The 25,355-nt window shown below is 39.6% G+C and overlaps 1 protein-coding gene across 3 annotated transcripts; it reads left to right on the top strand.

Moving 5' to 3' along the window:
• The first annotated feature begins 4,116 nt into the window (after positions 1 to 4,116).
• Positions 4,117 to 25,077, top strand: PICK1 (protein interacting with PRKCA 1). 3 transcript variants are annotated; one of them, XM_070756172.1, is made up of 13 exons: positions 4,117 to 4,217; positions 7,332 to 7,422; positions 8,498 to 8,609; positions 10,376 to 10,504; positions 10,611 to 10,677; positions 11,191 to 11,280; positions 12,068 to 12,121; positions 14,367 to 14,429; positions 16,756 to 16,889; positions 18,867 to 18,959; positions 19,966 to 20,016; positions 22,796 to 22,940; positions 23,958 to 25,077. In XM_070756172.1, exons 2-13 carry the CDS (start codon positions 7,382 to 7,384, stop codon positions 24,212 to 24,214), a joined length of 1,236 nt encoding a protein of 411 aa, XP_070612273.1. In that variant the 5' UTR covers positions 4,117 to 4,217; positions 7,332 to 7,381; the 3' UTR covers positions 24,215 to 25,077. The 3 variants fall into 3 exon arrangements, with proteins under 3 accessions (XP_070612273.1, XP_070612271.1, XP_070612274.1); XM_070756170.1 differs by having other exon boundaries at positions 4,196 to 4,421; positions 7,336 to 7,422; XM_070756173.1 differs by lacking the exon at positions 4,117 to 4,217 and adding an exon at positions 4,354 to 4,417 and having other exon boundaries at positions 7,336 to 7,422.
• Positions 25,078 to 25,355: the final 278 nt, after the last annotated feature.

The following is a 25,355-nucleotide window of genomic DNA, read 5'->3' as shown; positions in this document are numbered from 1 at the left end:
AATCCTCACTTAATGTCTTGTTCAGGAACCATTCGAAGTCACAACCATGCTGAATAATGAGACTTATGACCAGTCCTCGAAATTGTGGTTCTGAGTCTCTGTAAGTCACATAAACATGATTCAGTCCCTTGGCAACTGTGATGCATTTACAACAGTCATAGCTTCCCATGATCACCATATGTGATCTTAACATCCAATGAGCAAAGTAAGGGAAGCCAACAGGAAGTCATAAGTCACAGTCATGTATTTATTTATTTATTGTATTTATATGCTACTCACTCCTATACCTTCTATTCTTTCATTGATATGTTCTATTCCTATATCTTCTCTTCTATTCTTCCTTAGATATATTTTACTATGAGTATATCCTCTATAACATTCATCATGTATTTTACTATGTGTATACCTACTGTTGTGTTTCAGCCTGAGGCTCCTCAGGGACCGGCTGCGTCTCTGCTGGATCCATGCCCAGAGGAGGAGGACAGTGAACAGGAGGGGGAGGACCAGGCAGACGGGGGAGAGGAAAGTCAGGAAGAGGAGGAGGGAGAGCAGCCTGAGAGCCCTGGGGGGGGGGGCTCTCCCCAGCTAGTAGCCTGGACTCATTGGATGAAGCACAGGCTATAATTGACATGAGACAGCGACGTGCAGCTCAGAGACGGACCAATTAGAAAGGTATTTGCATCACTGAATTGGCAACAGCTGGGTTTGGGTGTGGTTTTCCTCAGCAGGGTTTAAAAGGCAGGCCCACCCTTGCAGCCTTGTGGAGCGTTATCAACTGGAAGTTCTGTGACCCTGCTTTGCTTCTCGGCGTCTCTTATCTTGGCTTGTGGCCTAGAAGTCTGGAAGACTTGGGGGTGGCGTGGGTTTTGTTATCTCCAGCGTTGTTTTTGACAGCAAGAATCCTGTTTTCTTTCATGGCCTTCGTGAAACCTCTGTGAAGTTCCAGCATGTTCCTGTCTGTAAGAACAGTTTCTGTTACCTGTGTTTGCTTTGAATTATATAAACTGCCTTTGCTTTTGACCAGTGTGTCTGGATTCTCTTTTTGGTTGGTGTTGGCTTCTGAAGGGACCCAGACAGAACACCTACTAAAACCCTCATTGTGTATTGGACAAAATCAATAAATAAAATAAATATTAGGGATAAATACAACAATAAAAACAGTTAAAATCTAATAAAAACAAACAATACAATAAAATCACTTTCGGGATTTTCAACCTAATTCCAGGCCTGCTGGAAAAGCCAGGTCCTGACAGCTTTCTAGAAGACCAGTAAAGTGGAGATAGCGCGGATATCTGGGGGCAGTTGGTTCCAAAGGGTTGGAGTTGCCACAGAGAAGGCTCTTCCCTGAGGTCCCGCCAACTGACATTGTTTGGTGGACGGGATCTGGAGAAGGCCAATTCTGTGGGCCCTTACTGGCAGCATTGAGGTATGAGGAAGGAGGCGGTCCCATATGACATCATGCTTAACAACTGATAGTAATTCATTTGACAACTGCAGTTGGAACAGACTACTGTCGTAGTACTGTACCGAAAGTAAATAGTTTGGAATTAGATATTTATTTTTGGGATAATATATGACTGACTAATGAGATACTGTTTTTATTTTAATATGAATTTTGTAATGTATTGAAAAAGCTTGTATGAAGGAAAAATAAAAAAAATATCTGGAAAAAATAATAATTCTTGGATGGGAAAATACTTTATTTTCAGATATAAAGGACTAGATATCAGACAAATGTGATTTACCAATTTCTTTTGGTCCTCTGCATGCAGTGTTCCTTATCTAGTGATTTCTACTTGTGTAAAACATTTCTTGTAGAAAATATGTCCAACTAGCCAGTCTAGGTAAGTAATCACACTTTATTCCAAATGAAATGGATAATCCATTAGTCTAGTGTTATCCACTCTGATTTGCAAGTGCTCCAAGGTATCATCTGGATTTCAGGTGGGATCCTTCCTGTCACCTGCCACTGATTATTATTTTTATGTAAAAGTTATCAAAGCTTGAATTTGGAACTCTGCACACAAAACAGATATAGTTGTAATATAGGATGGTTATTCTCTCACAGTATTGTTGCTTATAATGGGTCCTTCACCATAATTCAATTAGTCGGAAGAATCTATTACTTGTCCCACATATATGAACATCAAACTCCTTCCTATGCATGACATGCTGCCATTCAACATGGGTGGCTTCACTGTCAGATGCTTTGATCAGTACTCCCATTCATGTGACTTCACTGTTCACTTAAAACCTAAAACAGCAAGGGAAAGAGAAGCAATTGTTAACAAAGTCATGTCCCACGCAGACATATTTTTAAATAAAAGAACAGCTCTCTTCTTCGTGTCAAGAGTCAGGTCAGGAGACCTTTGCTTCTTCAGACAATTTAACAGCAGCTGGGGGGGAAATGGCACATGATGCAATAGGATTCCTTCTCGATTCCCTAAATCAAATCCTCCTTTTAAGTTGAAATGTATACAATAAAATGTATGCAATATTTTCCTAATATGCAGCCAATTGTGAGCTATACCTCATTATAAGTACATAAATTCCAGCAGTCCTGTATAATTAAATTTTGTCATTTGCTAGTAGCCATGAAATAGAATAGAATGGAATAGAATAAATAGTTTATTGGCCAAGTGTGATTGGACACACAAGGAATTTGTCTTGGTGCATATGCTCTCAGTGTACATAAAAGAAAAGCTATATTATTGTCAAGAATCATGAGGTACAACACTTAATGGTTGTCCTAGGGGTCAAATAATTGGAAAAAAACCTAGATTCATAGTGTGACCATATTTCTGCTTCTATTAGAACAAAACCTAACAAACGTCTGAATTTCCTATCTAGGGTGTTATAGTAAGTGAGGAAATGCAGGTAAGAGGGGATAAAGGTCATCTTTGCTTTCAGCTGCCCTAAATGTTGGTGGCGGCTCCGGCTCTCTGGAACCAGCTACCTCCTAAGATCCATACTACCCCAACCCTAGTGGTCTTCTGGAAAGCTATAAAGACCTGGGTTTTCCAGCAGGCCTGGGGCCGTGGATTAAAGAATACACTTTCGAGAGCCGGTCACAAATGGTACGTATGGTTTTATTGTGGGTTTTAAATTGTTTTTAAACCGTTTTTCTTTTTAGATGTTTTAATATTAAGAGTATAAGTTCTTGTTCTCTTTGGTTGCGAGCCACCCAGAGTCCTTAATTGAACTAAGTAAGTAAGTAAGTAACTAAATAAATAAATAAATAAATAAATAAATAAATAAAACAAACAAACACTTGTGGACTCCAAATCCCAGAAACAAACATGATTCCCATTTTTAAAAAAAAAAATAACTCTCATCTTTCTTTGGAAGGATATTTGTTTGTTTATTTGTTTGTTTACTTACTTACTTACTTACTTACTTACTTACTTTACTTACTTACTTACCTACTTACTTACTTACTTACTTACTTAGCTAGCTAGCTAGCTAGTAAGTCAGTCAAGTATGTATTGCTGGTCTACAAAGATATACTGTATATCCCATATATCTTCTCTTCTATCCTTCTATCTTTCTTCCATTCTCTCTCTCTATATATATATTTATTTTCTCTCTTCTATTCTTTCTCTAATTCTAATTTCCTAAAAAGTGTCCATTACCTTCATTGTGTATTATTGGGTATTGGACAAAATAAACAAACAAACAAACAAATAAATAAATAAAATAAACAAACAAACACACACACACAAAGCTGTACATGATACTAGTAAGAGAGAAACATTAGGACGGGGGACGGAATGTACGCCCCTTAGTGACCTCTTAGGAATCGGGAGAGGTCAATGGTCCCAAGGAGGGCACTACTTGTAGCTCGGGGGGTTAAACGATGATGTTACCTAGTTGGGTAATGAAACGTCTGCAAGAAAACGAGCAAGCTCGCAGTGCCCCACGGACCGTCCCTCAATTTCCCTTTAAGCCACTTGCCAATCTGTACCTCTGAAACAGATCCCTAACCCGTGAACAACCTTTGCTGCAACCAAACGTCTGCCGCTCGGCTGAAAACGCTGCGGACCCCTTGCCGCCTGCTCACCTTCCCAAAGCAACCCAGACTTCTCCCCCTCAGTTTCCCCTCCGCCCCGCCTTTGTGACGTCAAGAGAGCATCTTTACCACAGCCTACGTACCCAGGCGGCTCCTTCCTAACACTAGATCGCACAGTCCAAGCTTAGTATCGCGAGACGTTATTAAGGTGATTTCCCCCTCTCCTCCTCCACCCCCCCCTGCCCCGGTGTTTCCTATACCTTCCTTAAACTCAAAGCCGCCTGGATATCTATGCAAAGCTGGGGGGAGGGCGGAGTCCCCCCGGGCAGGTTTGGCAGTGACGTGGGAGACAGCCTCCCCCCCCCCGCCTCTCCCGGGTCCCGCTGCTCTTACGGGAAGAGAAAACGGGTAGGTGGGCGCGGAGGCAGAGGCTTCCATTGGGGCAGAGCAGGCTGAATGGCTCCATTTCTCTTGGAGGGAGCGTTGTGCTTCCTTAGGCAAGGGGCGACGGTTGGGGGAAAGAGGGGTTCCCTATTGGCGTCGTGAGTTAATGTCCCGTTTGCCCATTAAAAACCGTGTAGTGTTTCTGGTCCAGTGTGTCCTCCTTTCTCTAAGCAAAGTGCTTCCTGTACCTAAGATTGCCAAGGGGGGGGGATGTGCCCGGCTTGTTTATTTGTTATATTTCATTGTTGCTTTGCCGAATAAGAATTGAGGGGGGGGATTTGTACAAAAACGGGGGAGGGGGAAGCCAGCCTGAATTCCTTTTATTAACCTATCTATGTTTTGCAAAACAAAAACAAAAAAACCCTACCCTATGAACATGTCTGTCCGCAGGTGATTTTTTTTCAGCCCAAGTCAATTTTGCAACCTGGTGGCTTAAGTTCAACTTTTTTTTCTGGTCCTCAAAACTAACAACGGTTTATTACAGGGGTAAGCAAAGTTGGTTCTTCTATGACAGGTTGACTTCCACTCCCAGAATTCCTGAGCTAGCCTGATTAGCTCAGGGATTCTGGGAGTTGAAGTCCACAAGTCATAGAAGAGCCAACTTTGCCTACCCCTGGTTTATTAGATGCATGTCTTTCACGGAGAAGCTCTGGGTGGGATCTATACAGGTGAAACTTGAAAAATTAGAATATCTTCTGCAGGTGTTGGTCCGCTATGTTTCACTTTTTAAGTTGGATTGCTGAAACAAACTTTTGCGCGATATTCTAATTTTTCGAGTTTCGCACGTATAGCTCTGTCTCTTCGGATTTTTCTTTGCAAAACTCCTTGAAGTGGGTTACAGCAGCTGGCCCAAAGTTATCAAATTAGTATTTGTGGCTGAGGATGAACCAGATGTTCTCCAGCTCTAATCCTGAACCACTACATCGCATTCTAACTATTACGGCAAATTGTTGTTTTCTTCTGAAAATAGGTGACTGTTTGCACCCTCAGAAAGAAACTTTAGTGCCAGTTTGTATTTACATATCTAGGGGATATTGAAAGCAATTAAATATCAAACTTTTTAAGGCTTCTTTAATTAAACTATTAGAGTTTCCAGGGTACAGTCCATAATGATGTTTCCAACAAATGGCAAAATAGGAAGAGAAGAGATTACAGTTGTCAAAGACCAACAGTAACCAAATTGAACTTGTTTAGCAGGTTTCGATCATTACAAATCACATGGATTTTTGAGAATGCACATACCTAATATATAGCTGCTGCAGCTATTATGCATTTATCTTTTTAAAAAAGAGTTATTTGTTTGGTAGCTGGCACAAATAATGATAGCTAAAGGATGGTTTGGGTTTCAATAGCTCCGCTTGAAGTAGTTTCCAGTTGAAAAATCAAGAAGCAGGACTGCTTGAGATTGGGAAGTACTGCCAGCCAGGCCAGCCAGTAGTCAATGTGATTTAAAATAATATTGATATTTTTGTCTGATGCTTTATCTGTGAAAAATAGATCCCAAGTGTGATTGGAATTTTGACTGCTAAGCAATATCGTTAAATGAGTCATCATATGATTGGACTTAATTTTATTACCATTTTTATTATGGTGGTTAAGAAAATCATGTAGTCTGACTTCTCCAATAGATGTTGCTTTTTGAAAACTGCTGGGAAATCACAAATTGTGATCATGTGATAATAGCATCCTGCAACCACTCCTGAACGAAAGATGGCTGTAAAGCATCCAAATTGCAATCATGAGACTAGAAGGGTAGTTGACAACTATAACTTTGAGGACAAATCACTTTTCCTGAGACTTTCGTAACTTTGGACCATCATTATATTGTCCTAAGTTGAGGACTACCTATGTACCAAGCTTTATGGCCCATAAAGCACTTCTAGCAATTGTAAATTCAACCACAACAATACATGAGTATACAATAGATTCAAACTCAATGTAAACCGCTCGAAACCCGAGTGCAGAAAACATTACTTCAGCAACAGAGTGATCAATGCCTGGAATGCACTACCTGACTCTATGATGTCTTCCCCAAACCTCCAAAACTTTAATCTTAGACTGTCTACAGTCGACCTCACCCCATTCCTAAGAGGTTTATAAGAGGCGTGCATAAGACACCATTGTGCCTATCGTGCCTGTCCAACTGTCCTATTGGCCAAATTTACCTGTACCTACTTCACTTTTCTTTATGTTTATACCAAGATACCTGCTATCTTGTACATGTTTTGACAAAATAAATTAAAAAATAAATAAATTGTTATGCCACAACTGCCTGGCATGTTCACATTTTGGGTGCTTGACCACAGGTTGGTCTTTACAACTAGTTGTAGCTCCTTCAGTCACGTGACCATAGTTTGCGAGTTTGCTGGTTTATGGCAAAAACACTCATTTGGGTAGAATGGGTTCATATTTGCCACTGTAGCATTCACTTAATTGTAATAAATTTACAATTGCTAGAAGTGCTTTATGGTCCATAAAGCTTGGTACATAGGTAGTCCTCAACTTAGGACAATATAATGATGGTCCAAAGTTACAACTTTAGATTTGCTTAATGACTACAGTGATGTCAGATATCAGCCAAGCAGAGTCATTACTTGAAGACTGGACTTAAGAAATAAAGCTTTGGTAGTATTGAGACATAGCTGTTATAATTTATACTCTGTAAATGTTTCAAAGTAAGGAACCAGACCTTTACATTATTTTGTGATATGTTTCATATTTAATAATTTCATAGATTGTTTAATGATAAATAACCTGAGAAGGCAGGAAGATTTTCTTATTCAGCAGATAGAAGTTAGAAAAGCAAAGACAAAGATTTTTATAACCATATGGAAAGATGAGATTTGTACTTCTATTTATGATATTTTTCCCCTTTTAGGTAGCTTTGAAAAATCAGATTCTTCACAAAGTAATCACTAATTTAGAACAATGTTTGCAGACTTGGAATATGACATTGAGGAGGACAAGCTGTAAGTTTTATTTTTATTTTTCATTTCCTGCTAGGAATTTGTATCTTTGTACTGTATTTGATTTGGGGATAACTGGAATTAGAATTATTTGGAAGGCACATAACAATTGTTTCTCAACTGAAAAAAAAAGATGCAAGAAGAATTCAGAAAAATAGCAAAATACACTCAAAGACTATTAGATTTAGAGCCAAATCCAAATGCCTTAGTTCTGCAGCTTTATTTGTTTACAGACCTTTTTCTCCAGGTTGGATACGGAAAGAGTACAGTATTCTGTAGAAATCAAGTTAAAATCTTCAATATTTCCTTGGTTAAATGACTAAAAAGAAACATGTAGACTACACAATTATGGATGCAGTTTGCATTAATTTCGCTGTTGTTATTAGGTGATTACTCTTTTTCAGCTTTTACCTGACTGAATTTATATTCTCCTGGCAGTCTTATTATATAGATTGTGAATTCAGAATCTAACAGAGAGAAGTGAGTGAGAAAATGATAAATTACAATAAAAATATAGATATAGATACTGTCAAAATTACAGGAGAAGTTTGTGATAAATGTTTGAAAGTATCATTTTCATGCCTGCAAGAAAAACAGATTTTATTTTTTCAAAAGGCAGTAAGTCCTAGAAGTAAAATCAGTGCAGCAGTAATCTCTGTTGGAAAATAATGAAATGAACTTTGTAAATTTACGTCTGGCTTTATGTCACCATGAAACTAAAATCTAAGGTTTGCTGGCTGGAAGTTAAAGCTGGTAATCTGAGGCTATAACATATTAGCAAGAGACCACAGGTTTAAACATGCAAGACATTTTGGCTCTTGCTCTACTTCTGAAAATAATTTGCAAGTTTTAATCAACATAAACAAAGATATTGTCCACATTTTATATATTTATTTATCAAATTTAAAGACCACCTATCTCTCATTCAGATTGTCTCATTGTTGCATTTGTCTTTTTAGTCTAAACCTTGATGTTTAAGAAATAAACATCTGACACAATCTTGATTCCAATTATTTATATTTCTGTTGTGGTGAAAGCAGGGGCAGTTGGCAGATATTTGTGTTTTTATCTGTTTTAGGGGGATTCCTACAGTACCTGGAACAGTGACCTTGAAGAAAGACTCTCAGAATCTGATTGGAATTAGTATAGGTGGAGGAGCCCAGTATTGCCCCTGCCTGTATATCGTCCAGGTTAGTGTTAGGGAAGAGGAGTATATTCTTAGAAAGAAAAATATAATAAAAATTGCATGCAATATCCTGAGAGCTGAATTTTGATTCTGGGGACATTTCCTGAAGATCCAGCCTTGTAGCCTGTAGCAATAGCAACAACAGTAATTTGGGGGGTGGGGGGGGGGGTTTAAAGAAAAGAGTGGTGGACTACAATGCATAAAACGTATTTATTTTTTAATGCGCTATTTATCCATTTATGTGTCAGAGATAAACAATCAAATTGATGTAAATTTACCTTTTTCATAAAAATAAGTGTGACCTGGACTAGAAAGGTTCTTCAAATTCATTGAATTTTATATGTGAACTCAACATCTATCTATCTATCTATCTATCTATCTATCTATCTATCTATCTATCTATCTATCTATCTACCTACCTACCTACCTACCTACCTACCTATTTGATTTCTATGCCGCCCCTCTCTGAAGACTTGGGGCGGCTTACAACATCTAATAAAAAACAATAAATACAAATAATTAGCTAAAAATCTAACCTAAAATCCCTAATATATTTTTAAAAAATCAATTTTAAAATTTCTAAATGTTAAGTCTTAGACTTTCTAATGCATAATATATGCTGTACTATTCCGCCCCTTACCTAAACCTAATAGCACAATTAACCAGTTAATTATATCCAGAAATAAACCTTCAATCAAAATATAGGTAGTCCTCAACTAACTACAGTTTATTTAGTGAACATTAAAGTTACCATGGCACTGAAAAAAGTTACTTACATACCACTTATTTTTCATACAGTTGTAGTATCCCCATGGTCACGTGATCAAAATTCAGACCCTTGGCAACTAGCTCACATTTATGATGGCTGCAGTGTCCTGAGGTCACATAATCATCATTTAAAAGAAATCCTGCCATGGATGTTAAACAAGAGGAATTCAGGGAGAATTCACTGAATGTACAGTGTTCTCTCGATTTTTGCAGGTTCGAACGTCTATACCACGGTTTTTCAAAAATATTAATTAAAAAATACTTCGCGGTTCCCCCCCCTATATCACGTTTTTTCCCGCTCGATGACATCATATGTCATTGCCAAACTTTCGTCTGCCTTTAAAAAAACTTTTTAAATAAACTTTAATAAATAAACATGGTGAGTAATAATCTAAAAGGTTGCTAAGGGAATGGGAAATTGTAATTTAGGGGTTTAAAGTGTTAAGGGAAGGCTTCTGACACTGTTCATAGCCAAAATAGTGTATTTACTTCCACATCTCTACTTCGCGGAAATTCGACTTTCGCAGGCGGTCTCGGAACGCATCCCCCGCGAAAATCGAGGGAACACTGTATTCTAATTTCAAAAGGTTAGATTATGAACCTCTTCACAAGTGGCATTAAGAGTTCTTTCTGTGTCTAATGAAGTATGATATGGGGAGCTGCCCAAATAGTGAGTGAACTATGGAAAGTGTGGGAAAAACTGGTTTGAAATGTTTGGATTAAAATATACTTCAGGTCATCTAGCAGCTTTTATTATAGAAGAATGGATATCAAATAAATCTCCAGTGTTTTACAGCCTTCTGTAAGTGGTTTACAAAGTCAGCATATTGCCCCCAATAATTTATGTCCTCATTTTACCAACCTCAGAAGGATGGAAGACTAAATCAACCTTGAGCTGGTCAGGATTGAACTCCTGGCAGTGGGCAGAGTTAGCCTGCAATACTTCATTCTAGCCACTGTGCAATCACGACTCTTCCATCATCACTATGTATTTCTCCTCAGGTATTTGACAATACCCCTGCAGTTCTTGATGGAACATTGGCAGCTGGTGATGAAATCACAGGTGTGAATGGAAAGTCAGTCAAAGGAAAAACCAAAATGGAAGTAGCCAAAATGATCCAGGTGGTGAAGGTGAGAAATTTGAAGAATTGCTGGAATGTAAATTTTAGGGTTTTGCTCATGCAAATCGTAATACCTCCCTCTTACAAGCCCACAATGTTTGGTTTTGGTTTTCTAGGGGGAGGTGACCATTCATTACAACAAGCTCCAACCTGATCCAAAGCAGGGGAAAACTTTAGACATTGGTAAGGAAAGACTTTGACTCTCCTTTTTTTAAAAAAAAAATTATTACAACAAACAAACAAACAAAAAAATCTTAAAGAAAAAGTGCCCAACACCAATAAACCCCACCACCATTTAGGGGGTTAAATTATTTACAATAAATTTCAATGTCTTCCTTGGCTCCGGTTTACATTTCTTTACATACAAAAAGTGATTGGAATTTATTTTTCACATTGTCGTCATAAATTCTACTTAAGATATCATTTTTCACCTTATTCCATCGTGCCATCAGCTTCTCCAATTTATTTTCATCAAAGTTATTTAATCTTATTTCCATAATTTCTAAGTGGATGTGGTCCACCGTATACCAGTACCAATTCTGGATTGTCCATTTATTACTATCCTTCCACCCTAGTACCACGACTTTGACTCTCCTAAAGATTTATTTTTAGCCTGTTTTTGAGAAATGCAGAGATTATACTACATTTTGGGAAATGATGTTTATGGGTTATATCTTTCTCTCTTCTGGAATGCAGTACTAAAGAAAGTGAAGCACCGCCTAGTAGAAAACATGAGTTCAGGGACGGCAGATGCCCTGGGACTAAGTCGAGCTATCCTCTGCAATGGTAAGTAATATGCTACATTTGCAGGTTTTAATCAAGATAAAGATATTGTTCACACTTTATATATTTATTTATCAAATTTAGAAGCTGCCTGCATACTCTCAGACTGTATTTCATTGTTTGCATTTGTCTCTTTAGTCTGAACCTCTGACACAATTTTAATTCCAATTACTGTGGTACCTCTACCTAAGAACGCCTCTACTTACGAACTTTTCTAGATAAGAACCGGGTGTTCAAGATTTTTTTGCCTCGTCTCAAGAACCATTTTCCACTTACAAACCCGAGCCTCCAAAACTGTAACCGGAAAAGGCAGGGAGAAGCCTCTGTGGGGCCTCTCTAGGAATCTCCTGGGAGAAAACAGGACCGGAAAAGGCAGGGAGAAGCCTCTGTGGGGCCTCTCTAGGAATCTCCTGGGAGGAAACGACCTCCACCCTCCCTGTGGTTTCCCCAACCACATGCATTCTTTGCTTTTACATTGATTCCTATGGGAAAAAATTGCTTCTTCTTACAAACTTTTCTACTTAAGAACCTGTTCACGGAATGAATTAAGTTCGTAAGTAGAGGTACCACTGTATTTATATCTCTGTTGTTGTGAAAGCAGGGGCAATTGGCAGGCATTTGTGTTTTTATCCCTGTTTGGGGGGATTCTTACAGTACAGTACTTGCAACAGTGACCTTGAAGAAAGACTCTTATCATTTCCATGTGCAGGATGTGAAATAATAGATGTAACACTTTATGCTGCTAAAATAATTTACTGTTGTAATCCACTCCTTTTCTTCATTGATCTAGATGGCTTGGTAAAGCGATTAGAAGAGCTAGAGAGAACTGCAGAACTATATAAAGGTAATCACACTTTTTTTTCTTTGTAGTCTGGAAAGATGTTTTCTTTCTTTCTTTCTTTCCTTCTTTCCTTCTTTCCTTCTTTCATTTTTAATGCCATTCTTCTCCTTAGACTCAGGGTGGCTTACAACATGTTAGCAATAGCACTTTTTTAACAGAGCCAGCATATTGCCCCCACAATCTGGGTCCTCATTTTACCCACCTCGGAAGGATGGAAGGCTGAGTCAACCTTGAGCCGGTGATGAGATTTGAACCGCTGACCTGCAGATCTACAGTCAGCTTTAGTGGCCTGCAGTACTGCACTCTACCTGCTGTGCCACCTTGGCTCTTACAGCTCATATCAATGATGATCTCTTGAGAGATCAATTGATTTGAGTAAGTACAGCATATTGTACACACATGTGCAGGCTTTTAGCCCTTAATGACATACATGCAGGGGCAGGTTAGGCCTGCTTGCATCTGGAACATTTGACGAGCAAATGTTGGTGTCTCTCTTACCTCTCACCATCTACAAAACCTTCTACAATCCACTGCGTTTTTGAGATAAATCGGCTCTTATGCAAGCACCCAGAATTAGGTCATTTCCCTACTAATGACTTACAGCATCTTCCAGAACATTATGACCATTATTGTACCAAATTAATAATAATCAGGACAGACTTTGTATCATTTAAACCAGTGTTTCCCAACCTTGTCAACTTGAAGATATTTGGACTTCAACTCCCAGAATTCTCCAGCCAGCAAATGCTGGCTGGGGAATTCTGGGAGTTGAAGTCCAAATATCTTCAAGTTGACAAGGTTGGGAAACACTGATTTAAACAATGGTTGATGATATTGTGAAGATGCTGTAAAGTCTCCCCAACTCCATTGAATGACAAGAATAAAAAAACAGTAAAATTCCCCTCTTAAGTGTTGACATTGCTTTGTCTCTAGCATTTGACTATCCTTCAATAACAGTTTATGAATTTGAGAGTGAATGTTTCTCAGATGTTCACAGTAGAAGGAAACAAGCAGTAGTAGAGAGAAGTAGAGAATATTTGGGAGCTATAAGTACTTGTGTTTCCTGAAAATAAGACTTCAAAAAGACACACTAGGGCTTATTTTCCACTTAGGGCTTATTTTGGGGGAAATAGGTACTAATTGTGTCTGTCAGATGATCTTAACTAGGGCTTATTTTTTGTGTAGGGCTTATATTACAACATCCTGGAAAAAATCATGCTAGGGCTTATTTTTCCAGTTGGGTTTAATTTTCGAGGAAACAGGGTAGATCCTGAGATCAGGATCACATGTGACTGGTGGAATTGCCCATTTGTTTGCATATATCCTGTTTACTATATAAAAGCATCTTGAAGCATTATTTTGCTTGATTATATTGATAACATGGCTTATTGCCAATTCATCATGGCTAATTTTCTGTCTCACTGACAAGTTATTTGGTCTGTAGATGGAGCTCCTTCCCTAGAGCCACAAGCAGACTTCCTGCGGTAGATGTCGAATAGAAAGAGTTGATGCTTCTGTGTGGTTTAGTAACAATATGTCCCTTGTGGTGAGCAAACTGTTCCCAGAAGCACAGAATATGACTAATGAAGAGCAAAAAATGACATTTGCATTTGGTCAGTACAGCTTTTGCCACTCAGTTAGTTCTGCAGGCAATCGCAACATAAAAATATATCAGTGTTGACTTGTCCCCCAACCATATTTTGAGTTTGTTTTACCAAACATATGGTTTAGTGTTAAAATACAGACTATATACACTGCTCAAAATAAATAAATAAATAAAGGGAACACTCAAATAACACATCCTAGATCTGAATGAATGAAATATTCTCATTGAATACTTTGTTCTATACAAAGTTGAATGTGCTGACAACAAAATGAAATTTATTGTCAATCAGTGTTGCTTCCTAAGTGGACAGTTTGATTTACTTGGAGTTATATTCTGTTGTTTAAGTGTTCCCTTTATTTTTTTGAGCAATATATATAAAGTAAGAAAAGTTTCTAGATAAATGAGATTTATTGATTGATTTATTGATTTGATTTGATTTGTCAAATATGTACAACAAAGCAGGCACAAGTATTAATATAAACATAAGCAAAGTAAGTACATATAAATGTGGACAGTAAGACAGGGGCAGTAGGCATGATGGTGTGCTTATGCACACCCCTTACAGACCTCTTGGGAATGGGGTGAGGTTGATAGTAGACTTTTTAGTGAATAACTAGTATTTTTTCCTTCGCCTTTGCCTAGGGATGACAGAACATACCAAGAATCTTCTCAGAGCCTTCTTTGAACTGTCTCACACTCACAGAGGTAAATGGATAGAGCATTTGCCAATTATGGCCATAACCGCTTTAAAAACAACATAGCAGCCTGCATCGAGATACTAATGTGTGCTCCATTTATTTTTCCCCCCTTCTGTTCAGTTTTGTCCAATTTTGGAGACTGCTTGGATGAACCCCTGCAGTTTTCTTGACAAGGTTTTTCAGAAGTGGTTTGCCATTGTCTCCTTCCTAGGGCTGAGATAAATTGACTGGCCTAAGATCACCTAGTTGGTTTTTGTGCCTAAGGCAGAACAAGCACTCATAGACTCCCAGTTTGCCTGAGTCCCCAGGGATTGGGTGGCATAGAACTCTAATAAATTAAATTAAATTAAATTCTAGTCCAATTCCGCTACCTGACTCTATCTAATTTATTTTTTAGTTTCATTGTAATTAAAATTAAATATGCAACTAGCATGCTACAAAATAAAAAGTCAAGTAAGCATGTGCTTAAAAAGAAAACAAAGGGAACACTCAAATAACACATCCTAGATCTGAATGAATGAAATATTCTCATTGAATCCTTTGTTCTGTACAAAGTTGAATGTGCACAACAGCATGTGAAATTGATTGTCAATCAGTGTTGCTTCCTAAGTGGACAGTTTGATTTCACAGAAGTTTGATTTACTTGGAGTTACAATGTTCCCTCGATTTTCGCGGATTCGAACTTTGCGAAAAGTCTATCCCACGGTTTTTCAAAAATATTAATTAAAAAATACTCCGTGTTTTTTTCCCTATACCATGGTTTTTCCTGCCCGATGATGTCATATGTCATCGCCAAACTTTTGTCCGCCTTTCATAAATATTTTTTTAATAAACTTTAATAAATAACCCTGGTGAGTAATAATCTAAATGGTTGCTAAGGGAATGGGAAATTGCAATTTAGGGGTTTAAAGTGTTAAGGGAAGGCTTGTGACACTGTTCATAGCCAAAAATAGTGTATTTACCTCCGCATCTCTACTTCGCGGAAATTTGACTTTTGCAGGCGGTCTCAGAACGCATCCCCGCAAAAATCGAGGGAAAACTGTATATTGTTATGTTTAAGTGTTTCCTTTATTTTTTTGAGCAGTGTATATTCCCAAGCTTCTTCTTGGCCCTGCTAATTTCTAAGAGGTTTTTATAAGGAAAAAAAAAACCTGATTGGAATCTGCAGTGGTGTTTTTGTAAGCGTGCTTAATTACCTAGAAGAAAAATAGAAAAAAACTAAAGAAACGGAGAACCTTGTGGGGAGCAATCCCAGGTTTATCACTTGGTCATAACTATCATGGCATCAATTTTGTGAGAATGGCTATAATGTTCTTCCCAAAATCCAGATATGCCACTGGTTTTCAAAATTTGAACTAGAATATCTATGAGTTGCATGCAGGGCTCGCACCAGATCTGTGTGAGCCATTATCCAGAGCAACCTATTGAAGAAATACCCACTAGTGACTGTTCTGTCTGGGTTCCCCCAGACGCCAACACCAACTAAAAAGAGTAGCCAGACACGCTGGTAAAAAGCAAAGTCATTTTATATCTTTGAAAACAAACACAGATAACAAAAACTGTTCTTACAAACTGGAATGCTGTGAAGCTTCACAGAAGAGTCACAACGGCCAGACAATACAACAGGCTTCTTGCTGGCACACACACCACTGTAGATAATAAAACCCACGCCTCCCCCAAGGTTTCAGCCTTCGAGGCCACAAGCCAGAATCAGAGACGCCAAGGATCGAAGCAAGGTCACAGGACTCCCAAAAGATAACTCTCCACAATACAGGAAGGGCGGGCCTGCCTTTTTAACCTTTCTGAGGAGAACCACACCCAAACCCAGCTGTTGCCTATTAGGGATGGAAATACCTGGCTAATTGTCCCCTTCGTTGTGCTGCCCTTCTCTGCCTCATATCTATGATGGCTTGTGCGTTCTCATCCAATGACTCCAGGCTACTCGCTGGGGAGAGCTCCCCCCCTGGGGGTCTCAGGCTGTTCCCCCTCCTCCTCGTCCTGACATTCCTCTTCCCCGTCTGCCTGGTCCTCCTCCTCCTCCTGTTCCTCGTCCTCCCCCTCTGAGCATGGAGCCGGCAGAGTTCCAGCCGTTCCCTGAGGAGCCTCAGACTGAATCACAACAGTGACTAGAATGAGATTTAAAGTGGGGCAGCATAAAAACTAAATCTAGGCATGTTTGCATTCTGGTGTCCTCCTGACATGTCAGGTGTTAAGTTCCATAATACTCAGGGTATCAGTCATTCTGAAGTGGGGAAAAATTGAGTAATTGAGAAAATACACCTATGATTTTTGACTCCAGTTTCTATTGCATGTTTTTGCTGTATGATGACCAGCATTTGGTGATGTTTTTTCGGTTATTGGTGTACGGGAACCTCAGCCAGCGGCCAATGAAGCGTTTGTAAAATTTGCTGATGCTCATCGCAGTATTGAGAAATTTGGAATCCATCTTTTAAAAACCATTAAGCCGGTAAGAATACATGTTTTACCTTTATTATGCTCAAAACAATAATTCTTTATGTAAAACCATTCACACGTGCTTAAAGACTATATTTTTAATATGTCTGTGGAGATTCTCATTTTTTAAAATAAAAACAGTGATTAACTATAATTGATTATTTAAATATGCATTTGCTGTTTTATTGTAATGGTTGGATGCTGCCTAGAATATTGTGAGAGGGATGGCCATATAAGTTTACTAAATAAAATAGGTAAAATATCATTTTTATATTATTATTATTATTATTATTATTATTATTATTATTATTTAATTAACTTATTTATTTATTTATTAGATTTATTAGATTTATTGCGAGAGCAATCATGGGCTTTCCTAAATATGCCCATGTCACACCAACACTCCGCAGTCTGCATTGGTTGCCGATCAGTTTCTGGTCACAATTCAAAGTGTTGGTTATGACCTATAAAGCCCTTCATGGCACCGGGCCAGTTTATCTCAAGGACCGCCTTCTGCCGCATGAATCCCAGCGACCAGTTAGGTCCCACAGTGTGGGCCTTCTCCGGGTCCCGTCAACTAAACAATGTCGGTTGGCGGGGCCCAGGGGAAGAGCCTTCTCTGTGGCGGCCCCAACCCTCTGGAACCAATTCCCCCCAGAGATTAGAATAGCCCCCACCCTCCTTGCCTTTCGTAAGCTCCTCAAAACCCACCTCTGCCGTCAGGCATGGGGGAATTAAAGATAATATTTCCCCCTAGGCTTCTACAATTTATGCATGGTATGTTTGTATGCATGATTGGTTTTATAACAAGGGTTTTTAACTGTTGTAATATTGGATTTTTACATTCTGTTTTTGTCACTGTTGTTAGCCGCCCCGAGTCTACGGAGAGGGGCGGCATACAAATCCAATAAATAAATAAATAAATGCTGCCCCTCTCCAAGGACATTTTAGTATGATAATCAATAATGGGTTTCACTTACCTTTTTCTACTGGTTGGGAAATACGTGCGCGCGCAAATCGTCTGTGATGACACTCCAGCGGGTGGGCAGAGCCTCCCCCCATTGCCGCTACCAGTTTGCCCAAACTAGGGCGAACTGGTAGCAGCCCACCACTGATGATAATCTAGGTAGGTAACCCAAATGTTGGAGAGTTGAGAAATTTTATACCGCTATGTTTGAGGTACAGGTAGTACTTAATTTATGGCCATAATTGGGACTAGAATTTCTGTCGGTAAGCAATGTAGCCAGCCCAAGTCTTCGAAGAGGAGCGGCATATAAATCCAACGAATAAATTAATAAATAAGATTGATTGATTGACTCAGATTGACTCAAGAATAAGATTGTCATCTAGTCCACATAATGACAGAGTTCATCTATTATCATGTGTCAAATGACTTAACTACTCTGAGACTTGATAGAAATGTCCCCAAATCATATACGGTGGTACCTCGTGATACGAACCCCTCGTGATACGAACATCTCGAGATATGAACCCGGGGTTCTGAAATTTTTTCCCTCTTGTTACGAACTTTTTCCGGCTTACAAACCCACCGCAGATCGCAAAATGGCGCTCCGCTGGGCGGCGCCGCCCAGCTGTCACCTTCTGAAACAGCCGGGCGCATCTCGGCGGCCTCCAGAACCCAAACCCAAACTTTTGCCGAACTTCCGGGTTCGGCGTTCGGGAGAACGCCGAGAATCCCCCCGGCTGTTTCAGAAGGTGACAGCCTGGCGGCGGCGGCCACCAAAACACCATTTCGCAATTTTTTTTTCACCTTGCATGCATTAATCACTTTTACATTGTTTGCTATGGGAAACATTGTTTCGTCTTACAAACGTTTTGCCTTACGAACCACCTTCCGGAACCAATTAAGTTCGTAAGAAGAGGTATTACTGTACTAGCTAATTTTGGGTGGTGAACCGTCTTACTTGCAAAAGCTTGTCTGTTTTATTTTGCTTTATCTTCATGTTTCACTCCTAGTATTTCCTTGCAGATGTTGACTGATTTGAACACCTATCTGAACAAAGCAATTCCTGACACCAGGTTAACTATCAAGAAGTATTTGGATGTCAAGTTTGAGTATTTGGTGAGCTGTTCTTTTTGTTTTAATTATTCCACTAGAAAAAACAAGGGGCTTAAAATGCATATTCTTCTAAAGAGAATTTTAATCTTCGTTATGCTTTGAATGTAAACTGATCGAACTTTTCTGCTTTTTAAAATGTTTTATCTTGTGCATATAATATATAATATAAGAGCCGAGGTGGCGCATGTAATATATAATATAAGAGCCAAGGTGACTGTAGCTCTGCAGGTCAGTGGTTCAAATCTCATCACCAGCTCAAGGTTGACTCAGCCTTCCATCCTTCCAAGGTGGGTAAAATGAGGACCCGGATTGTGGGGGCAGTATGCTGGTTCTGTTAAAAAGTGCTTTTGCTAACATGTTATAAGCTGCCCTGAGTCTTGTTCTGCCGGCGTGTTTCAAGCACCTGTAATTACAGGGTAATTAGTCCAGGAAGACACACACCACACATAAAAGGAAAACCCAAAAGTTTTTATAAACAGAAAAACAGAAACAGCTCCCTTTTTAAATGTCAAAGGGATTTTCTGGTACACACAAGGCACAGGTTAAATGCAATCCAATTGCTCACCCAATAACTGGGAATTTGAGTCCAATTCTAAAGTCCAGAGAGTCCACACATAATCTTGAACAGCACAAAAACCACAATCTTGACAAAGCAATGAATCAGATAAACTACCATAAGGCTAAAACACCAGGCTGCGCTTTTATCTGTAACACTAATTACAACAGCCCCACCCAATCACAGGTGGCCTCATTTTCTATTGTAATAATCCTTCAGTTGTTGCTTCCTATGCATCACTCTGCGTATGCGTGGATGTGTCATTAATTCTGGGCCAGAGCTAACCACAACAATTCTAAGGAGGATGGCATAAAAAAATCGAATAAATATCTAGAAATTCAGGATAATGCTGCATGTAACAGAATTGACTGTGGACATCTTATTTTTGCCTTTGTTATAACGTGTTGGTTATTCTGTAACATGTAACAATCTGTGCTTTTTGTTCCCTTTCAGTCGTATTGTCTAAAGGTGAAAGAGATGGATGATGAAGAACATAGCTGCATTGTAAGTACAGAGGGTCTTATTTCTACTGAGATCCCAGATTCGTTCATAAACATCCTCAGATACTTGCTTGTTTCCAGAAACTTCAAATTTAGAGAAGTTTACTGGGTACATTCCAGGGTGAATCTTGCATTGTGTCACCAAGTGTTATCAAATGAACCTTCTGGATGCCTCAGTTTTAGCTAACTCTTAAGGTGCTTAAGAATTAAGTTTATACATTTTTTCAGATTTTGAAACTGAGATTGATAAATGTTTTATGTCAGCTATCACTTTCATCTGGCATGCTCTGAGGGCAGCCTTTCCCTCATGATGTCTTCCAGAAACATTGCACCAAATTGAAATTTTGAGTGCAATAACACAAGATTAATTCATTTGTGTTGCACAATCATAGATTGTTTAAGTATTAATGAGTTCTACGGAAGAGATGTCAAACGTTTGATTGCCACTACAGAGAAGCTGGATAGATAATATCCCAGTGGACTCAAAACATAGATGTGTTTTGTGGCATTTGTTTCCCATAATGATGACTATGATCTCCAGCATATCATCCCTTCTCAGCCTTAGATGGAAAGGCCAAATACAGTGGTACCTCGGTTCTCGAATGCCTTGGTTGTCGTATATTTCGGATACCAAACAAAATTTTCAGCAAAAATTTCCTTCGGTATCTGAACGAAAATTCGGATACCGAACAGCCACAGAAAATTTTGTTAATTATCCGAAATGTTACCGCCGGGAGCGGCTGTAATCCCGACAGCTTCAGGGGGCTCCTTTCCTCAATGCTTCGTCTTGTTACCTGTAGGCAGCTGCACCAACTTTCTCCTTCCTGGCGGCGGCAATGGCGGCGGCTTCCCTTCGAGGAGCAACAGCACCGGGAACGTCACGTGATGAAGGGAAGCCGCCGGAGCCATCTCAGCAGTTGCCGCCGCTCCAGCAGCTTCCCTTCATTACGTGACGTTCCCAGCGCTGTTGCTACTCGAAGGGAAGCCGCCGCCGTTGCCGTCGCCGGGAAGGAGAAAGTTGGTGCAGCTGCCTACAGGTAAGGAAAGGAGCCCCCCGAAGCTGCCGGGATTGCAGCTGCCCCCACCCTTCCTGCAGCTTGGAGCGCTTAGACTATAGAGCTCCTCAGATTTTTTATCCCATAGGAAATAAAGAAAATAGATTTAATTGGTTCCCAGCGAGTCAACAGGGGCTGGGAACCAATTAAATCCATTTCCATTATTTCCTATGGGATTAATGTACTTGAAAAAATCGGTTCTCGACCACACTTCTGGAATGAATTGTGGTCGAGAACGGAGGTACCTCTGTAGTCTGTTAAGTGTCTGGTGGGTCATTATTTTTATTTGAGCAAAAAGAAAAGCTTTCTAAAGTTGACATCTTTTTTTAAAAAATGAATGTTTTATTTTTTTCACCATCTTTACCTAAACATCAATACCTATACCATCAAAACATACATAATTATACCTTTCTGTCCAAAATGCCATAAACAAATATCCTAAATTTACACCTTTTGTACTTTCATCTTCTGTCTGTTTCACTTCTATATTTCATACTACTAGTATGAGTAATACAAAGTTGAAATTCTGAGGACCAAATTCATAGCAAACTTTTCTTTTTTACTGAAAAAGGGCATGGTAAGAATTTGAAGAAAATTATAGCTAATGCAAATTACAGAGATTAAAGTTTCCGGTTTAAAGATTTAAGTTTAAAGTGTCAAGCAAATGGCTCCAGGGAATGTTGAACATATTCTATCAACATTGATTTGCATTAAAGTGTCTGTAATTATGGGAGAGATTCACCATCAATTTGGAATGGAAAAACTGATTTGTCCCTTGATCTCATTTACCATGTGATGACCTTGTGATGAGTTTCTGTTTCCTTAAATGTTGGTTTTCTTACCCTCAGGGTTCTAGGCGTCTGTTCCTTTAGCAAAAGATGCTTTAATGTCTGACTTTTGGCCAAGTAAGGATGTAGCACCATCATGTGAGGAGCTCATAGTTTGCTAGGATGCATGAAAGAAGCTTTAATACATATTTATTTATTTTTTATTTTGTCAAGTAAGTCTTGGTAGTATACATAGATATAATGCTGTTTATATACAGTACATGTGATGGGTACTAATAAAAGGGAAGCATTAGGACAGGGACTGTAGGCACGATGGTGCACTTATGCACGCCCCTTACTGACTTCTTAGGAATTAGGTGAGGTTAACAGTGAATAGTCTAAGGCAGTGATGGCGAACCTTTTTCCCCTCGGGTGCCAAAAGAGCGTGTGTGCATGCTATCGCACACGCGCGAGTGCCCACATCCCTAATTCAATACACGGGGAGGGCAAAAACAGCTTCCCCCATCCCCTGGAGGCCCTCTGGAAGCCGGAAATGGCCTGTTTCTCAACTTCTAGTGGGCCCACTAGGCTCTTGTTTCACCTTCTCCGAGCTCCAAAGATTTCCCTGGAGCTGGGGAAGGGTAGAAACGCCCCCCCCCCATCTCCCCAGAAGCTCTTTGGAAGCCGAAAACGCCCTCCCAGAGCCTCTGTGTGAGCCAAAAATCAACTGGACAGAACATACATGCACGTTGGAGCTGAGCTAGGGCAACAGCTCGCGTGCCAGCAGATATGGCTCTGTGTGCCACCTGTGGCACCCGTGCCATTGGTTCGCCATCACTGGTCTAAGGGTAAAGTTTTGAGAGTTTGGTGATGAAACTACAGAGTCAGGTAGTGACGTCAGGTAGTGATGTTGCCCAACCTACCCTATTGGTTGTTATAGTAACGCAGTACTTTTTGGTAGACCATGGGAGAACCACTCTACCGGGTTGGAACTGGGAACTATGAATATCGCTTAATCCTGCGCTGCCGCCAGGAGGCACGTTCACGTTTTTCCAAAATAAGGAAGGATGTGCTAGAAAAGATGGAGCTGCTAGACCAGAAACATGGTAAGTGTGGCTGCTTTTGGTTTGGACCCAAATGACCTCCCAGAATGTTGAGCGACTTGGATCTGCAGATGAAAACTACCAAGCTCCTTAGAAATAAGAATACGGGATGAAAAAAAAATATATGTTTGACACTGAAAGAGCCAAAATATCAGCCATTTATAAAGTAATTTATTATTGCCATGCATAAGAAGATAAGCAGATCCTAGGCCTGAAGTATCAAACTCAAGGTCCAGGGGCTGGATCCAGCCCATGGGGTGCTTAGATCTGGCCCTCCGGGCTGCCCCTGGAAACAGCTAAGGACTGGCCTATGGTGCCTCTGCCAGGTGGCCTTCCCGAGCTCCATTTTCACTGGTAGACGGTTGCAAGAGGCCATCGCAGCCAAAAACGGAACTCAGGACCCCGTTTTCTCTGGCAAAGCACTCAGGCCACCATAGGCGCCCCTGACATGACTGACGCTGAGCTGGCCACACCCACACAAGCCGCCACACCCCCAATGCAGCCCTCAATGAAATCGAGATATATTTTTTTTATAATTTTTTTAAAATTGGTTTATTTACTAAATTAACAACAAACAAAAAATACTTAAAAGAAAACGTGCCGAACACCAATAAAAACCCCACCACCATTTAGGGGGTTAAATTATTTACAATAAGTTTCAATTTCTTCCTTAGCTCCGGTTTACATTTCTTTACATACAAAAAGTGATTGGAATTTATTTTTCACATTGTCGTCATAAATTCTACTTAAGAAATAATTTTTCACCTTATTCCATCGTGCCATCAGCTTCTCCAATTTATTTTCATCAAAGTTATTTAATCTTATTTCCATAATTTCGAAGTGGATGTGGTCCACCATGTACCAGTACCAATTCTGGATTGTCCATTTATTGATATCCTTCCACCCTAATACCACTACTTTCCAAATGAAATCAAGATTGACACCTCTATCCTAGGCTATAATCTGGGGGTAAGGTGTATTTTTGTTACTCTTTTGTTCAATGATTTATCTCCTTTGCAGTGCAAGACATTGTATTCCAGCTCCAGCGTTTTGTGTCCACGCTTTCCAAGTACTACGATGACTGTTATGCTGTGCTAAGAGAAGCAGATGTTTTCCCAATTGAGGTGGACCTAGCACGCACCACACTGAGTTACGGCCAGAAGGATGTCTTCACGGATGGAGCAGAAGATGAGGAGGAAGAGGAAGGCGGTGGAAGTAGCAGCGAGTGCAATAAAAAGGAGGAAGAGAACGAAGAGAAACTCATCGATGATGCTTGAGTTTCTGAACCCTGTCCAAACCCCGTCAGAGACTTATAAAATTTATTTCTCTAGACAGCTTGTCCACAGTGACTCTTCTGTTTGTACAATGGAATCAAGGGAATCAAGATTCTGTGTTGAAGGGGAGCATTTGGGTAATGACATATGCAAAATCTTGCAAAAAAATAATAATAATAATCTCTGTCCGTTTGCGCTTTTCTCAAAATCTCACGGACCTCCTCCAGAGCTGGTGGGACTGGAATTACCTTTAAGCAGCCTTCAACCATCCCTCCAGTGTGGTTTCCTGCCCAGATGGACTGTGATTAAATATACAACTCTTTCTTTTCCTCTGTTTCCCCCCCTTTCTTCCTCTTTCAGTAACTGAGTATCTCATCTAAAAATGCTGAACACCTTTGGTTTCCTATGGTTTTCTTTTTTCCATCACTTTTCTGTCTTTTTAAATCTTGAATCCTATTGCTGCCGGTAGGTGAATTTAGTGTTAAAATGTCGACTTCTCTCCATTGTCAAGGCCCTTAAAAGGGAGACATAAAGATGATTGAGGTTAGCAGTAAGTCCAGCATTTTAATACTTAAGTTCTTAAGTCATACTATTTACTATCATTACATCTACACATTTTCCCCTCTTTTGAATGTTGCCTTTGTGGACACAGGGGCTATTATGTGTGTCCCCCTAAGCCCCCTTTCCCTCTCATTAATCATCCATTTGGCAGCTTTAGAAATGAGAAGGATAAACTTGTCACAGGAAATGGGGAGGATTACTAATATTTTTCTCTCTTTTATTTTTTTGAATAAGTACAATATTCAGACGTGATCTAAAAACAAAATTACAAAAATAAGCCAGAAATAAAATCAAGAAGAAGAAAATTGCCTGCAGTAATATTTGTGACAATGGGGACAACCTATCAGAAATCATTGATAGAACATGTTACATGATGGATGAATGTGAAAATGCCACTAATACACTGTGAATTAATCTCACCATCCTATGGGGAATTGTCAGAGTTTCCATAGGTTGCCACCCTTCAGTTTCCTTCCAACTCATACTTTAGGTTTGTGTCTCCTTAAACCTTCTGTTTACACCATAGTACAAAGAAACTGAATAATGGAAGAATCAAATTCTTTCTGGATTGCAGGAGTCATTT

This window comes from Erythrolamprus reginae, chromosome 6, assembly GCF_031021105.1.
Source record: "Erythrolamprus reginae isolate rEryReg1 chromosome 6, rEryReg1.hap1, whole genome shotgun sequence".
Taxonomy (NCBI): Eukaryota; Metazoa; Chordata; class Lepidosauria; order Squamata; family Dipsadidae; genus Erythrolamprus; species Erythrolamprus reginae.
The sequence above is the reverse complement of the archived record's forward strand: the minus strand, read 5'-3'. Positions and strand labels throughout refer to the sequence as shown.